The sequence below is a fragment of the Squalius cephalus genome (genome assembly GCF_949319135.1).
Source record: "Squalius cephalus genome assembly, chromosome: 8".
NCBI classification, from domain to species: Eukaryota; Metazoa; Chordata; class Actinopteri; order Cypriniformes; family Leuciscidae; genus Squalius; species Squalius cephalus.
In genome coordinates this window covers 46,650,742-46,668,630 of record NC_137129.1, presented here as the reverse complement: position 1 = coordinate 46,668,630, position 17,889 = coordinate 46,650,742, and the positions used below count along the sequence as shown (strand labels likewise).

At 45.8% G+C, this 17,889-nt stretch overlaps 1 protein-coding gene across 1 annotated transcript in view; it reads left to right on the top strand.

The window, feature by feature from the left end:
• Nucleotides 1-17,889, top strand: part of LOC307163825 (venom phosphodiesterase CdcPDE) — a 48,038-nt gene that overhangs the window by 13,187 nt on the left and 16,962 nt on the right. The window contains exons 10-22 of the mRNA XM_079880058.1: nucleotides 102-167; nucleotides 422-494; nucleotides 3,769-3,877; nucleotides 3,990-4,112; nucleotides 6,716-6,747; nucleotides 7,647-7,774; nucleotides 8,170-8,239; nucleotides 8,803-8,890; nucleotides 8,991-9,163; nucleotides 9,684-9,729; nucleotides 14,684-14,838; nucleotides 15,158-15,281; nucleotides 15,961-16,038. Of these exons, the coding sequence (XP_079736184.1) occupies nucleotides 102-167; nucleotides 422-494; nucleotides 3,769-3,877; nucleotides 3,990-4,112; nucleotides 6,716-6,747; nucleotides 7,647-7,774; nucleotides 8,170-8,239; nucleotides 8,803-8,890; nucleotides 8,991-9,163; nucleotides 9,684-9,729; nucleotides 14,684-14,838; nucleotides 15,158-15,281; nucleotides 15,961-16,038 (1,265 nt within the window). The remainder of the gene's footprint in view (nucleotides 1-101; nucleotides 168-421; nucleotides 495-3,768; nucleotides 3,878-3,989; nucleotides 4,113-6,715; nucleotides 6,748-7,646; nucleotides 7,775-8,169; nucleotides 8,240-8,802; nucleotides 8,891-8,990; nucleotides 9,164-9,683; nucleotides 9,730-14,683; nucleotides 14,839-15,157; nucleotides 15,282-15,960; nucleotides 16,039-17,889) is intronic.

Sequence of the window (17,889 nt, the reverse complement as noted above, 5' to 3'; positions counted from 1 at the left end):
TTAGCCATTAATCACCCATTATATACTGTGTGTGTCTGTGTGTGTGTGTGTGTGTGTGTGTGTGTGTGTGTGTGTGTGTGTGTGTGTGTGTGTGTGTGCAGTAAGGTCCCGTATGAGGAGAGGGTCTTCACTGTTCTACGGTGGCTGCAGTTGCCAGAGGATAAACGGTAAATCATCTTCATCATGTCTTCATCAGATCACTTCATGTGTGTGTGTTCACACCGACTCCACTCCAGTACAGATAACCAAACATCCTTAAATCAAGACGCATTAACTTCATCATTATCATCATCATCATCACACTCATCTTCATCACACTTATCTTCATCATCATGTTCATCACACTCATCTTCATCACACTCATGCTCATCATGTTCATCGCTCGTCTGTGTGTGTGTCTCTGCTGTTGCTGGTGCTTTAGGCCGGATTTCCTCACGCTGTATCTAGAGGAGCCTGATAGTTCTGGACACAGCTTTGGACCTGTCAGCGGAGGAGTGAGAAAACACACACACTCACACACACACACACACACACACACACACGCAGTTGTGTTCGTTCTTCGTTAAGAAGATGACCAACTTCATCCGATGTCAGATCCGATCTCGGAAGAGTGACCTGTTGGTCAAGGTCTTGGCATGAAGAGTGATCGATCCTGAAGTCCTTCAGTGAGGCTTGTAAAGCAGACACACGTCACATGAGCATCTGTCCTGTCCTCGGGGTTAGGGTTAGGTTAGTCTGGGTGAACAGATACACGTCACATGAGCATCTGTCCTGTCCTCGGGGTTAGGGTTAGGTTAGTCTGGGTGAACAGATACACGTCACATGAGCATCTGTCCTGTCCTCGGGGTTAGGGTTAGGTTAGTCTGGGTGAACAGATACACGTCACATGAGCATCTGTCCTGTCCTCGGGGTTAGGGTTAGGTTAGTCTGGGTGAACAGATACACGTCACATGAGCATCTGTCCTGTCCTCGGGGTTAGGGTTAGGTTAGTCTGGGTCTGGGTGAACAGATACACGTCACATGAGCATCTGTCCTGTCCTCGAGGTTAGGGTTAGGTTAGTCTGGGTCTGGGTGAGCAGACACACGTCACATGCGCATCTGTCCTGTCCTCGAGGTTAGGGTTAGGTTAGTCTGGGTCTGGGTGAGCAGACACACGTCACATGCGCATCTGTCCTGTCCTCGAGGTTAGGGTTAGGTTAGTCTGGGTCTGGGTGAACAGATACACGTCACATGAGCATCTGTCCTGTCCTCGAGGTTAGGGTTAGGTTAGTCTGGGTCTGGGTGAGCAGACACACGTCACATGCGCATCTGTCCTGTCCTCGAGGTTAGGGTTAGGTTAGTCTGGGTCTGGGTGAACAGACACACGTCACATGAGCATCTGTCCTGTCCTCGAGGTTAGGGTTAGGTTAGTCTGGGTCTGGGTGAACAGACACACGTCACATGAGCATCTGTCCTGTCCTCGGGGTTAGGGTTAGGTTAGTCTGGGTCTGGGTGAACAGATACACGTCACATGCGCATCTGTCCTGTCCTCAAGGTTAGGGTTAGGTTAGTCTGGGTCTGGGTGAACAGACACACGTCACATGAGCATCTGTCCTGTCCTCGGGGTTAGGGTTAGGTTAGTCTGGGTCTGGGTGAACAGACACACGTCACATGAGCATCTGTCCTGTCCTCGGGGTTAGGGTTAGGTTAGTCTGGGTCTGGGTGAACAGATACACGTCACATGAGCATCTGTCCTGTCCTCGAGGTTAGGGTTAGGTTAGTCTGGGTCTGGGTGAACAGATACACGTCACATGAGCATCTGTCCTGTCCTCGAGGTTAGGGTTAGGTTAGTCTGGGTCTGGGTGAGCAGACACACGTCACATGCGCATCTGTCCTGTCCTCGAGGTTAGGGTTAGGTTAGTCTGGGTCTGGGTGAACAGACACACGTCACATGAGCATCTGTCCTGTCCTCGAGGTTAGGGTTAGGTTAGTCTGGGTCTGGGTGAGCAGACACACGTCACATGCGCATCTGTCCTGTCCTCGAGGTTAGGGTTAGGTTAGTCTGGGTCTGGGTGAACAGATACACGTCACATGAGCATCTGTCCTGTCCTCGAGGTTAGGGTTAGGTTAGTCTGGGTCTGGGTGAACAGATACACGTCACATGAGCATCTGTCCTGTCCTCGGGGTTAGGGTTAGGTTAGTCTGGGTCTGGGTGAGCAGACACACGTCACATGAGCATCTGTCCTGTCCTCGAGGTTAGGGTTAGGTTAGTCTGGGTCTGGGTGAACAGATACACGTCACATGCGCATCTGTCCTGTCCTCGAGGTTAGGGTAAGGTTAGTCTGGGTCTGGGTGAACAGACACACGTCACATGAGCATCTGTCCTGTCCTCTAGGTTAGGGTTAGGTTAGTCTGGGTCTGGGTGAGCAGACACACGTCACATGCGCATCTGTCCTGTCCTCGAGGTTAGGGTTAGGTTAGTCTGGGTCTGGGTGAACAGATACACCTCACATGAGCATCTGTCCTGTCCTCGAGGTTAGGGTTAGGTTAGTCTGGGTCTGGGTGAGCAGACACACGTCACATGAGCATCTGTCCTGTCCTCGAGGTTAGGTTATTGCTGCCAGGGTCCGTGTCCTGGAGGACATGGCATAAAACATCATGCTGAACTGTGTTACAAAAACAGCCGTGCACACCGCCAAGAGAAATGGTGTCTTGCACACCCAGCGCGCGCGACCGCCCACACCGCAGTGGCGTCATTTTTGCTGTGCGCACCTTTTGTCGTGCGGACGCGGCGAGTATTAACCTAGCAGCCTTGCTTCATCCGTTTGTATCTGGGAGGGGATCAGATGGGTCTCCATCATCAAGTACACAACTATGTGTGATTAATTTTTGATAACTATTTTATTTATTTATTTATTTATTTATTTATTTATTTATTTATTTATGTGTGCATTAAAAGTTCCATTTTGGCAACGAGAACGTTTCTGAGCCAAATGAAGATAAAGACGTGTTCTGGTGACTGGCATGTTTATTGAACCAATCAGATACGAGTAAATCGAGAGTCAGCGAGAAGCTCTCTGATTGGCTACATGATGAAGTTGGACCCGCCCTCCTCTTCGCTCGCAGAACTCAGTGAGAAACAGAATCGTGAAGGAAGAACAAATCGGGTTATTCCGGGAACTGTTTTGCCTCATGCACACAACAAGCCTTTTACACATTTGCACCAGTTTATTTTTACACAAAGTGTGATTTTACGCAGAGAATCTGTTCTGCAGTTCCTGACTCTGGTGTTTCGGCTGCACACCGCTGTTCTCAGGCCTGCAGAGCTTCTGGCTGTATTTGTGTGATAAACCCGTGCCAAAAGTGTAAGCGCGGAGAAATGGAAGTCAGAGGAACACAGATCATGTTTATTTGCGTTAGCATGAAGCTGCAGTTTCACAACACATGAATTACACTCACCAATAACAGTAAAATGCTGCAAATATTTTGTTCTTACACTTGAAAGGCGATTTACACCTTTACAGATCTTCTCTCGTGCATGCGATTCTTTATGACATCATATTACCTCCATAGAATAGGGTCAATGATCTGAAATTGAATGATCATCAGTGATCGACTTTTAACATAATACAAGTGTTAAACAGTTACACACACACACACACACTGTGTTTATGATATTGCTCTCACATCACTTCCTGTCTGATATATGAAGGTCAGTAGCAACAGATGATATGTTGATATAAAAACATTAATGCGTGTGTGTGTGTGTGTGTGTGTGTGTGTGTGTAGCTGATCATGGCTCTGCAGGGTGTGGACAGAGTCATCGGTCAGCTGATGAACGGCCTCAAACAACTCAACCTTCATCAGTGCGTCAACATCATCATCGTCGCAGATCACGGTAACACACACACACACACACACACACACACGCTTAGCCGTGGAGAAACTCTCCATCATGTGCAAATGTGATGTGTGTGTGTGTGTGTGTGTGTGTGTGTGTGTGTTTGCAGGTATGGAGGAGACCAGCTGTGAGCGTAAAGAAGTTCTTCAGGATTTTGTGGGTGATGTTGATCATCTGTTTGTCAGTGAGGGTCCATTTGGACGAATCAGAGCAAAAGACAAAACACACACCTGTAAGTCAGACACACACACACCTGTAAATCAAACACACACCTGTAAATCAGACACACACCTGTAAGTCAGACACACACACACCTGAGAGTCAGACACACACACTCCTGTAAGTCAAACACACACACTCCTGTAAGTCAAACACACACACTCCTGTAAGTCAAACACACATTCCTGTAAGTCAAACACACAACTGTAAGTCAGACACACACACACCTGTAAGTCAGACACACACCTGTAAGTCAGACACACACACCTGTAAGTCAGACACACACCTGTAAGTCAGACACACACCTGTAAGTCAAACACACACACCTGTAAGTCAGACACACACATGTAAGTCAGACACACACCTGTAAGTCAGACACACACCTGTAAGTCAAACACACACACACCTGTAAGTCAGACACACACACACACACACACACACACCTGTAAGTCAGACACACACACACACCTGTAAGTCAGACACACACACACACACCTGTAAGTCAGACACACACACACACCTGTAAGTCAGACCCACACACCTGTAAGTCAGACACACACACACACACACCTGTAAGTCAGACACACACACACCTGTAAGTCAAACACACACCTGTAAGTCAGACACACACACCTGTAAGTCAGACACACACACACACACACACCTGTAAGTCAGACACACACACACCTGTAAGTCAAACACACACACCTGTAAGTCAGACACACACACCTGTAAGTCAGACACACACCTGTAAGTCAAACACACACACCTGTAAGTCAGACACACACACCTGTAAGTCAAACACACACACCTGTAAGTCAGACACACACCTGTAAGTCAGACCCACACACCTGTAAGTCAAACACACACACCTGTAAGTCAGACACACACCTGTAAGTCAGACACACACACAGCTGTAAGTCAAACACACACACCTGTAAGTCAGACACACACCTGTAAGTCAGACCCACACACCTGTAAGTCAAACACACACACCTGTAAGTCAGATACACACACACCTGTAAGTCAGACACACACCTGTAAGTCAGACCCACACACCTGTAAGTCAGACACACACACACCTGTAAGTCAGACACACACACACCTGTAAGTCAGACCCACACACCTGTAAGTCAGACACACACACACCTGTAAGTCAGACACACACACACACACACACACACACACACACACCTGTAAGTCAGACACACACCTGTAAGTCAAACACACACACCTGTAAGTCAGACACACACACCTGTAAGTCAAACACACACACCTGTAAGTCAGATACACACACACCTGTAAGTCAGACACACACCTGTAAGTCAGACCCACACACCTGTAAGTCAGACACACACACACCTGTAAGTCAGACACACACACACACACCTGTAAGTCAGACACACACACACCTGTAAGTCAAACACACACCTGTAAGTCAAACACACACACCTGTAAGTCAGACCCACACACCTGTAAGTCACACACACACACACCTGTAAGTCAGATACACACACCTGTAAGTCAGACCCACACACCTGTAAGTCAGACACACACACACCTGTAAGTCAGACACACACACACCTGTAAGTCAGATACACACACCTGTAAGTCAGACCCACACACCTGTAAGTCAGACACACACACACCTGTAAGTCAGATACACACCTGTAAGTCAGACCCACACACCTGTAAGTCAAACACACACACCTGTAAGTCAGACCCACACACCTGTAAGTCAGACACACACACCTGTAAGTCAGACACACACACCTGTAAGTCAGACCCACACACCTGTAAGTCAGACACACACACACCTGTAAGTCAAACACACACACCTGTAAGTCAGACACACACAGCTGTAAGTCAAACACACACACCTGTAAGTCAGATACACACACACACCTGTAAGTCAGACACACACACACACCTGTAAGTCAGATACACACACAGCTGTAAGTCAAACACACACACCTGTAAGTCAAACACACACACCTGTAAGTCAGATACACACACACCTGTAAGTCAGACACACACACACCTGTAAGTCAGACACACACCTGTAAGTCAGACACACACACCTGTAAGTCAGACACACACACCTGTAAGTCAGACACACAGTTCAGAGCTGGAAAAAGTTTTTCACTCAGAAATGAAACTGTTTCTTGTAAAATAAACTACAATAATCTTTGTTTTATTTACAATTTTGATAAATCATTTTTAAAGTGTATTTTGCACTTTGTCAAGTTTGTGTGTATGATTCCAGATTTGAAGCCTGTTCACACCAAAGACAAATACTGTAATACTGTAGCGATGAGGATGTTTACAAACTTCGTGCTGAATCTAGAACAGCCGTCCACACTGAACAAGCTCTCAGAGTTTACTAGCAAATCTCACCATTACTTACAAAGAAACGGAGAGTGACACATTCAGTTAAACCAGAGATCCATGACTGATGTTTTGTTGTAAAACTTACTCATATAATATTTGCTTTATTTACAACCTAAAAATATACTTTTGACAGTGTTCTGTGTGTGTGTGTGTGTGTGTGTGTGTGTGTGTGTGTGTGTGTGTGTGTGTGTGTGTGTGTGTGTGTGTGTGTGTGTGTGTTGACAGTGGACGCGGCTGCGCTCGTGGCGAACATGTCGGTAAGTGTCTGCATATTTCCTGCTGTGTTTTAATAACTCAGATTAATGTCCTCATGTGTGATTCAGCGAGTTCGTACAGTTATCGCCTCAGACAGAAACACTGCTATCTGCGTTTTCAATGATTTTAAATTTAATTAGTTTGAGTCAAGATTATTTATTTAGCGATTTATACACACAGATTGTTTAAAAGCAGATTAGCAGTTATGACCCCAAGTGTTTATTTTCTATCATTAAAAATATTTAGATTTCACAAATACACGTAAAGACAGATTTATTGATTTGTCTGATTTGTTGATTGATTGTATTGACATGATTATCGCTTTACACACTGTAGGATTCTGCACACAGCTGGAGGATGAACATGTTTCAGCGTGTGTGTGATGACAACAACACACACTCAAACATCTGTGTGTTTTATTCTGTGTGTGATGACAACAACACACACTCAAACATCTGTGTGTTTTATTCTGTGTGTGATGACAACACACTCAAACATCTGTGTGTTTTATTCTGTGTGTGATGACAACACACTCAAACATCTGTGTTTTGTAGCGTGCTGAATCTGCAGATGGGTGTGTGAGTGTGTGTTGATGACGTGTTTGTGAGTGTGTGTGTTGATGATGTAATTGTAAGTGTGTGTGTTGATGATGTGTTTGTAAGTGTGAGTGTGTGTTGATGTGTTGTGTTGCAGTGTAAGCGTCCTCAGCAGCAGATCAAGCCGTATCTGAAACACGTGTGTGTGTGTGTGTGTGTGTGTGTGTTGCAGTGTAAGCGTCCTCAGCAGCAGATCAAGCCGTATCTGAAACACGTGTGTGTGTGTGTGTGTGTGTGTGTGTGTGTGTGTGTGTGTGTGTGTGTGTGTGTGTGTGTGTGTGTGTGTGTGTGTGTGTGTGTTGCAGTGTAAGCGTCCTCAGCAGCAGATCAAGCCGTATCTGAAACACCTGTTGCCGAAGCGCTTCCACTACGCCAATAACCGGCGCATCGAGGACGTGAGTGTGTTGGTGAGCCCGCGCTGGCTCTTCGAGAGGTACAGCACTACACTCATCACACACTCTTATAATGTGACAAAAGATTCTGTTCTCAAATAAAAGCGGTTCTTTTGACCTTTCAGTTCATCAGAGAATCCTGAAAAATAAAATGCATCACAGTTTCCACAGAAATATGAACTGTTTTCAACACTGATAATAATCATCAGTGTTTCTTGATCCTCATATTAGAGTGATTTCTGAAGGGTCATGTGACACTGGAGACTGGAGTAATGATGCTGAACTGCTGATTTACACTGAGCAGAAGTACAGTAAAAACAGTGAACGCAGCCTTGATGAGCAGAGGAGACTCTTTCAAAACAGTTTTAAAAACATAATTATTCCAAACTTTTGTGTGTGTGTGTGTGTGTTTGTGTGTGTGTGTGTGTTACTGCAGGTCTCCGGGGTCTCTCACATTCTGCTCCGGAGGAAATCATGGATATGATAATGACATCTACAGCATGCAGGTGTGTGTGTGTGTGTGTGTGTGTGTGTGTGTGTGTGTGTGTGTGTGTGTGTGTGTGTCTGTGTGTGTCTGTGTGTGCGCGTACGTACGTGCTTGCGTGTCTGTGTATGTCTGTGTGTGTGTGTGCATTTGATTTATATTACATTGTGGGAACCAAATGTCCCCACAAGGATAGTAAAACCTGAGATCACCAGCCAGCGCTCCCCATGAGGGGAATGGGTTAATAAACACACTAAATTATATTTTTTTGAAAATGTAAAAATGCAGAAAGTTTTCTGTGATGGGTAGGTTTAGGGGTAGGGTTAGAGTGTGTGTGTGTGTGTGTGTATGTGTGTGTGTCTGTGTGTGTGTCTGTGTGTGTGTCTGTGTGTGTGTCTGTGTGTGTGTCTGTGTGTCTGTCTGTGTGTCTGTCTGTGTGTCTGTCTGTGTGTCTGAGAGTGTGATGCTGTAATGATGTCTAAATGCACAACTTTTTCTCAGATTGTTGTCAGCTTTCACAGTGAATGACCCATGACTGTAACTGTGGTGTATTCCAGCTCATGCTGTCGACTCTGTCTCCCTCAGGCTGCGTTTCTCAGTTTTGGACCTAAATTCCTCTTTCAGACGGAAGTGGATCCGTTTTCCAACATTGAGCTGTACAACCTCATGTGTGGTACGAGAACACGCGTCAGGTCTTGATTTATAGAGCACATGTACCTTGAGCAGAAGTGCTGGTCCTCTAGCCGTCCCTGGATGTGCTCCTCTCTCCTCAGACGTGCTGGAGATCTCCCCATCCCATAATAACGGGACCCACGGGAGCCTGAATCACCTGCTGCGCGCCCCCTTCCACAGCCCTGCCCCCCCGCGCGAGCAGAGCGGCCCGAGGCAGTGTCCGATCCGCAGCCTGGAGCCCACACACACACTGGGCTGTAGCTGCGCTGCTCTGGTACACACACACACACACACACACACACACACACACACACACACACACACACACACACACACACACACACACACACACACACACACTGGGCTGTAACTGCGCTGCTCTGGTACACACACACACACACACACACACACACACACACACACTGGGCTGTAGCTGCGCTGCTCTGGTACACACACACACACACACACACACACACACACACACACACACACACTGGGCTGTAGCTGCGCTGCTCTGGTACACACACACACACACACACACACACACACACACTGGGCTGTAGCTGCGCTGCTCTGGTACACACACACACACACACACACACACACACACACTGGGCTGTAGCTGCGCTGCTCTGGTACACACACACACTGAGCTGCACTGAACTAGTACACACAAACATTGTATTTAAATCTAGACATGTAAATGTCAACACTAGACAATAAGGGTTCATTAGTTGCATTAGTTGGGTTAGTTATCCGGTGTGTCCGTAACACTGTCTGTGTCTGTGTTTCAGAGTGGAAGTGACATCAACATGCGTTTGAATCTCTCTGAGGCTGAAGGTGAGTTCAGTTGTGTGTCAACACTCTCTCTCTCACACACACACACACACACACACACACACACATACACACAAACACACACACACACACACACACATGTCTGGTTCACTATCTTTGTGGGGACTCTCCATAGACGTAATGGTTTTTATACCGTACAAACTGTATATTCTATCCCCTTACACTGCCCCTGCCCCTAAACCTGCCCATCACACACACACACACACACACACTGCCCCTGCCCCTAAACCTGCCCATCACAGGAAACATTCTGCATTTTTACTTTCTCAAAACAACTCATCCTGTGTGATTTATAAGCCTTTTGAAAAGTGGTGGTGGTCCCCACAATGTAGGTGATCTCAGGTTTTACTATTCTTATGGGGACATTTGGTCCCCACAATGTAATATAAACAAGGGCACACATTACACACACACACACACACACACACACACATGTCTGGAGACTGTGGTGCGGCAAAGCAGAAGTGTAGAGATACTTCCCTATCCATACATTTCACTCATAGTGCGTGTTAGTGGATGCTTTGGGAAAACTCCTTTTTCTCCGGAATAATGGTAAGCCACATCCTCGAACGCAGATCTGAGAAATATCAATCTGGATATGAAATCATTAGTCATCCTTAGGATTTCGATTCCTCTTATCGATTCCTTCGTGAGCATTTCAGAATAACTTCAAAGCATTCGAGCGAGAGATGAGTCATGTGAACTGAACTGAGAGTGACAGAAGCTGCCGTCTCGTTCTTCACTGAATAACTTTTGTAACTATATTTGTAATGTATATTTTATTTATAAAGTGCAGTGTTATTCTACATTTGATTACAGTTTCTGTACCTGAATATATGATACACCTGAAATGTACACCTGAAAATCTTAAAACACTGTATATTTCAATCATATCTTTATTCAGTTTTATCTATTTGTTGCCATTGCTAATTTTTTATTTGTTCTTTTTTAATTATTGAGTGTTTATTGTCTTTAGTAATGCTTTACGTTTATTTACATATTTTTATTGAAAAACATAAGAACATTTCCAAAAAACAAAACATTTTATATATATTTTATATATCTTCCCACCCCCACCCTCAGCATCCAAAAAATCAGTCACACAGCGTTAGAAGTTATTACACAAAGGCTAAGACAGACATGTCCACATATTTTCAAATACATAAGCACATCATATATACACATATCAATCAGTGGAGTGAGAGGTATCTAACATTGCCTGTATCGATATTTGGTTATTTTCCAGAAAATGTATAAAAAGATCCCATATTTTATGATAATCTTTTAGTTTGCCCTTTATGCTGTAGGTTATTCTTTCCAATGCAATGCAATGTGACAGATCTTTTAGCCAATGATCAATGGATGGACCTTCTATGTTCTTCCAGTAAAATGCTACTAAACGTCTTGCAAGAACTAGACAAATGTCAATCATTTTAGTGTGATAACCTGATAATGGTAGACTTACAGGAATTAAACCCAAAGCACATATTTCAGGGGTCATTGGAATTGGTTTTGAAATAATTGAAGAAATTAGTGCTGTCACTTTTTGCCAGAATGACTTGATCACCTCACATTCCCAGATACAATGGAAGAATGTTCCCTTATTTTTTTGGCATTTAAAACAGATGTCTGGGATTTCCGGGTTAAACCTGTTTAACTTTTCAGGGGTGACATATGTACGCATTACCCAGTTGTATTGGATCAGCTTAAATCTAGTGTTAATTGACAGATTCTGGGCTTTGGCACATATCTGGCTCCATTCTGAATCTGGAAGGTCATATTGCAAATCTATACCCCAAGCAATTCTCTTGGAATCAGATGATTCCTTAGAACTGTTTACAAATTTGCAATAAAACAGTGAAATTTGGTTTGTACTAAGTTCCTCATAAAACATAGCCTTTTCTAGTTCTGTTGGTAGAGGTCTAGAATGCTTTATGTTTATATTGGTCAGGCTAGTTGTTCTTCTATGGTATTTATAAACCACAAGCAAACGTTCCTTGTGTAAGTGTTCTTCAGCCTGTTGATTTCTGTTCATGAAATTCAGCTGCAATTAAATGTTTTGCAATAAGACTAAATGTGAATGATATCCAAGTTTGTTTGTTTTTTGTTGCCTTATTGGAATCGAAATTAGGAATCGATAAGAATCGGAATCGAAAAGCAGAATGGAAACAGGAATCGGAATCGTTAAAATTCAAAGGATACCCAACCCTAGTCTTCCTTTAGATCCACTGAGAAGAACCAATCCCTCAGGCAAACTTGCACGAGGATTTGTTTCAATCTTGAACGGCCGTTTCATCAAAGTGCGGTTCAGATGCCTGAGACCGAGGATGGGCCTGATAATCCGTCCTTCTTTGGAACGGGGAAGTAGCGTCTGTAGAAGCCTTGCTCGCTGTAAGCTGGCGGAACTGTCTCTACAGCTCCAGTATTGGCTGAAACCCCAGGTTCCTTCGTGTCAAGGTGGACCACGGCTGTGTCATGACCCTGGCCCCTGGGAAGGACCCTTGTCTGCACCAGGCCGGACACTTGGGGTTGGCCTTCAGAAGGACGGTGGTCTCGTCAGGTGCCTCCAGCACGGGTTGGGGAGCTCTGTGTGAGGGCAGGCCGACACCGGCTCCTGGTCGAGCATGGAGAAACAGTGCCTGGAAATGCTGGGAGTTTTTCTGGCCTTTAAAAACTTCCTACCAGTCCTGAAAGGGCACCATGTCTTAGTCTGCTCGGACAACATGGCTGCGGTGTCCTGCATAAACCATCAAGGTGGACTCAGATCGAGGCCTCTGTAAAAACTGGTGAGATAGCTCCTCTTATGGGCACAGCGCAACCTTCATTCACTGGGAGCTGGGTACTCAAAGCGCTTTACACATGGAAGGGGGGAATCTCCTCAACCACCACCAATGTGCAGCACCACCTGGATGATGCGATGGCAGCCATACCGAGCCAGAACGCCCACCACACACCAGCTTACTGGTGGAGAAGCCAATCAGTATATGGGGATGATTAGGAGGCCATGATGGACAGAGGCCAATGGGCAAATTTGGCCAGGATGCCGGGGTTACACCCCTACTCTTTTTCCAAAGGACACACACAGAGAGTCAGGACCTCGGTTTAACGTCTCATCCGAAGAACCAAGGGGCAGACATGATGTCGTGGGGCAATGGATGCTCCATCCCCAGACGGTTCACATAATCTGCAGTACCTTCGGGAGGGCAGAGGTCGACCTCTTCGCCTCAGAAGACAACTGCTCAATATTCTTCTTGAAGAACAGGGACGCGCGGGCCAATGAGTGACTATGGACACGTGACCCCTCTTTGGTGTAACAAGTCATGGCTCCCTAAGTTGATGCAACTGTTGGCAGCAGCTCCCTGGCCAATTTCCCTGAGAAAGGACCTCCTTTCCCAGGCGAAGGGTACAATTTGGCAGCCACGATTTGGTCCATGTCTGGCCCCTCGACAGGAGCCTATGGGCCTCCGCGCGAGGGCACTATCTCTGAGGCTAGAGCCCCGTCTACTAGACACCCTTAAGCGGTCTGTCTTAAAGATCCAGCTTGGCGGCCAAAGCAGCAAACCATGCCCTTGTGGCCGACCAGTCTATAGGCAGGAACGACTTAGTGATTCGTTTCTAGAAGGGGGAACACAGAGACAAAAGAGAATAGAGACAAAACACACCCATTACTCATTAAGAGAAAAGAGACAAAACACACCCGTTACTCATTAAGAAAATAGAAACACACCCGTTACTCATTATGAGAAAAGAGACAAAACACACCCGTTACTCATTAAGAGAATAGAAACACACCCGTTACTCATGAAGAGAATCTCCGGGAGCCAAGGTTACATTAGTAACCGAGTATGTTTTGCCTATTTTTGCTGAGCAACATGAGCTGAAATGAATACCATGAAAAAAGTGTTTTGTCTGGAGTAACATCACATATTACAGTAAACTACTGACCATTATTATAGGCATCCCTGTATTTTAAATAGTAGATCATGATGCTCAAAACACCAAAGTCATATATTTGGATTCCCATGGATTGATGCATTTGGCAAATGCTTTTATCCAAATGAACTTGAGCTGCATGTTTTCAGTTCTACCAGAAAGAATTATTTCAATAAACCGTACATTTATTGACAGCTCAGCAAGCTGATAATATACAAAGTCATTTGGCGTAGGCCCCGTCCGTAGTGCATAATCCGAGGGTATCGGATCTGCAATTCCTGCCTGAAGACGAAGGCAGAGGCGCAGCCGACCTCCCGGGAGGAGTGGACAGGACCATCCTGGTGATGGTGGGGAGGATAGGGGTAATCGTCACTTCAGTATCTGCGAACTCAACATGTGTAAGTACCGAGCTTTTATACAGTGAGCATAAGAATATGATTGGATAGATGTGAAGGCAATAGGTGACGTAGTAATTGAGTCTTCCCGGCAGAACTTATGCTAAAGCTTTCATTTCCCCACAGTTAACCTGTGCCCCGATGTTTCTTCTCTTGTGGACTGTGTATCACCATCTGAAAGGGTAAACTGAGTTTAAATGAGGAAGTTCCTGAGTAAGATGGAGTGGGCAGAACCTATCAGGCGTTTGTGAAACGCTGCCGAGATAACAGTGAGATTATGATATGTTGCTAAGATATGAAAGTCAATATTACTCAAAGCTGATAAAGTTCAGCAGGAAGTGTCCAGTGATGGTCGGTGTCGGTCACAGACTCGAGCACAGCTGCGTGACTGACCGCATGTTACTTCAGATGTGTTTATTCAGGGACTATAAACTAAACATGACCTGCATATGAAAGTGAACCATCTTACTGGATTTGTAATGAGGATAACAAAAGATAAGCTGCTGTTTTCCCACAATGTAAAAACTTTATGGTTTAATCACTGAGAGCCAAGAAATTAAGAAACCGTAAATAATAATATATGTGTATTATTATTATTATATGTGCAGTGGCAGACAGTGAGCGACGGCACATGTTGTTCGGCCGTCCGCGAGTCCTGCAGTCTGATGCTGAATACTGTGTCCTGAATCAACACGGCTTCATCACGGCCTACAGCACACACACACACACACCCGTCTGGAGCTCCTTCACTGTGGACAGAACGGTAACAAAGTTACTTGCGTTTCGCGCTTGATACGTGCATTTCAGATCGTTAAAATAGAGCCCCTAGAGTCATAAAGAACTAGTGCTGCTAGTAATGTATCTAACCTCTAGTATTACTAAATGTTAAAGTTTATCATACAGCAAAAACCCAGAACACCTTAGCAACCATATAGCAGTGACCTAGCAACCACTCAGAACACTGTAGCAGTTGCAAATCAAGACCCCAGCAACATGCTGACATCACCACAGCATGACTCATGTTTTCAGCAGAATTTCTGCAGATCTGGTTCTAATAACAAACCGAAGTCGTGTGTTTGTAGGCTGGAAGTTCTCCGGTCGTCTCAGATTGTCTCCGAGCGGACGTCAGGATTCCAGCCAATCAGAGCGCAACCTGTGAGCAGTTCAACAACTCTGACGTCACGTACGGCTTCCTGTATCCGCCCAGTGAGTGTGTGTCATGAGATGTAAACTCATCTAATATCTAAACTCATGTTGTTGATCTTACTGTAAACGTTGTTTTATTTGAAACTGTTCTGAGCTGGTAATGTTTAATCAGACTGTCATAACTGGATGTTCAGTGAAGCGTCAGTCTTCTCTCTGGTGACGTATGCAGGATCCTCCAATCACTGAGTGCGGTTTAAGCTCCGCCCCTGCAGCTCACGCTCATCTGCATACACTGCTGAGAGCCACACCCACATCTCTACAGCCAATCAACAACAGATACACAGAACCAAGCCCTGCCCTACATTCTTTCTATAAACCGTTACACACTTATTTTAATATTATTAATTGACTATTATCATCTAAAGCTTATTTTAGTCACTTTCCATGGCAAAACTTAATATTTTCATCTAATATTTATATTTTATTTTAGCTTTTATTTTAGTTAATAAAAAATAGCTTTACTTTGTTTTATTTAACAATAATGACCCTGGTGCACCTGCTTAACCTTACTTTGGGGAGACATTTGTACCCAGAAGTGAGACTGATCTGACAAACCTCAGTTTGTGAATGTATAACGTAAATCTGTTACACTGTAGTGTGTTCTGGGCCTGTCTGTGTCTGTGACCGTCTCCATGTATCGGAGTAAAGGTGTGTGTGTGTGACCGGTTTGTGTTGGCAGATCTGAACAGCTCGTCTGAAGATCAGTTTGACGCACTGACACTTGGAAACGTGGTGCCGATGTTCCCACAGTTCAAGAGTGAGTGTTGAATGCACAGTGAGTGTTTCTGCAGTGAGTGTGTGTGCAGTGAGTGTTTCTGCAGTGAGTGTGTGTGCGGTGAGTGTTTCTGCAGTGAGTGTGTGTGCGGTGAGTGTTTCTGCAGTGAGTGTGTGTGCGGTGAGTGTTTCTGCAGTGAGTGTGTGTGCGGTGAGTGTTTCTGCAGTGAGTGTGTGTGCAGTGAGTGTTTCTGCAGTGAGTGTGTGTGCAGTGAGTGTTTCTGCGGTGAGTGTGTGTGCGGTGAGTGTTTCTGCAGTGAGTGTGTGTGCGGTGAGTGTGTGTGCGGTGAGTGTTTCTGCAGTGAGTGTGTGTGTGTGGTGAGTGTTTCTGCAGTGAGTGTGTGTGCAGTGAGTGTTTCTGCAGTGAGTGTGTGTGCAGTGAGTGTGTGTGCGGTGAGTGTTTCTGCAGTGAGTGTGTGTGCAGTGAGTGTTTCTGCAGTGAGTGTGTGTGCAGTGAGTGTGTGTGCAGTGAGTGTGTGTGCGGTGAGTGTTTCTGCAGTGAGTGTGTGTGCGGTGAGTGTTTCTGCAGTGAGTGTGTGTGCGGTGAGTGTTTCTGCAGTGAGTGTGTGTGCAGTGAGTGTGTGTGCGGTGAGTGTTTCTGCAGTGAGTGTGTGTGCGGTGAGTGTTTCTGCAGTGAGTGTGTGTGCGGTGAGTGTGTGCAGTGAGTGTTTCTGCAGTGAGTGTGTGTGCAGTGAGTGTTTCTGCAGTGAGTGTGTGTGCGGTGAGTGTGTGTGCGGTGAGTGTTTCTGCAGTGAGTGTGTGTGCGGTGAGTGTTTCTGCAGTGAGTGTTTCTGCAGTGAGTGTTTCTGCAGTGAGTGTGTGTGCAGTGAGTGTTTCTGCAGTGAGTGTGTGTGCAGTGAGTGTGTGTGCGGTGAGTGTTTCTGCAGTGAGTGTGTGTGCAGTGAGTGTTTCTGCAGTGAGTGTGTGTGTGGTGAGTGTTGAGTGTACAGTGAGTGTTTCTGCAGTGAGTGTGTGTACAGTGAGTGTTTCTGCAGTGAGTGTGTGTGTGGTGAGTGTTGAGTGTACAGTGAGTGTTTCTGCAGTGAGTGTGTGTGCGGTGAGTGTTTCTGCAGTGAGTGTGTGTACAGTGAGTGTTGAGTGTACAGTGAGTGTGTGTGCAGTGAGTGTGTGTGCAGTGAGTGTGTGTGCAGTGAGTGTGTGTGCAGTGAGTGTGTGTGCGGTGAGTGTGTGTGCAGTGAGTTTCTGCAGTGAGTGTGTGTGCAGTGAGTGTGTGTGCGGTGAGTGTTTCTGCAGTGAGTGTGTGTGCAGTGAGTGTGTGTGCAGTGAGTGTGTGTACAGTGAGTGTGTGCAGTGAGTGTGTGCAGTGAGTGTGAGTGTGTGCAGTGAGTGTGAGTGTGTGCGTAGTGAGTGTGTGCGTAGTGAGTGTGTGCGTAGTGAGTGTGTGCGTAGTGAGTGTGTGCGTAGTGAGTGTGTGCGTAGTGAGTGTGTGCGTAGTGAGTGTGTGCGTAGTGAGTGTGTGCGTAGTGAGTGTGTGCGTAGTGAGTGTGTGCAGTGAGTGTGTGTGCGGTGAGTGCGTGCGGTGAGTGTGTGTGCGGGGAGTGTGTGTGCGGGGAGTGTGTGTGCGGGGAGTGTGTGTGCGGTGAGTGTGTGCAGTGAGTGCGGTGAGTGTGTGTGCGGTGAGTGTGTGTGCGGTGAGTGTGTGCAGTGAGTGTGTGCAGTGAGTGTGTGTGCAGTGAGTGTGTGTACAGTGAGTGTTTCTGCAGTGAGTGTGTGTGCGGTGAGTGTTTCTGCAGTGAGTGTGTGTGCAGTGAGTGTTTCTGCAGTGAGTTTCTGCAGTGAGTGTGTGTGCAGTGAGTGTGTGTACAGTGAGTGT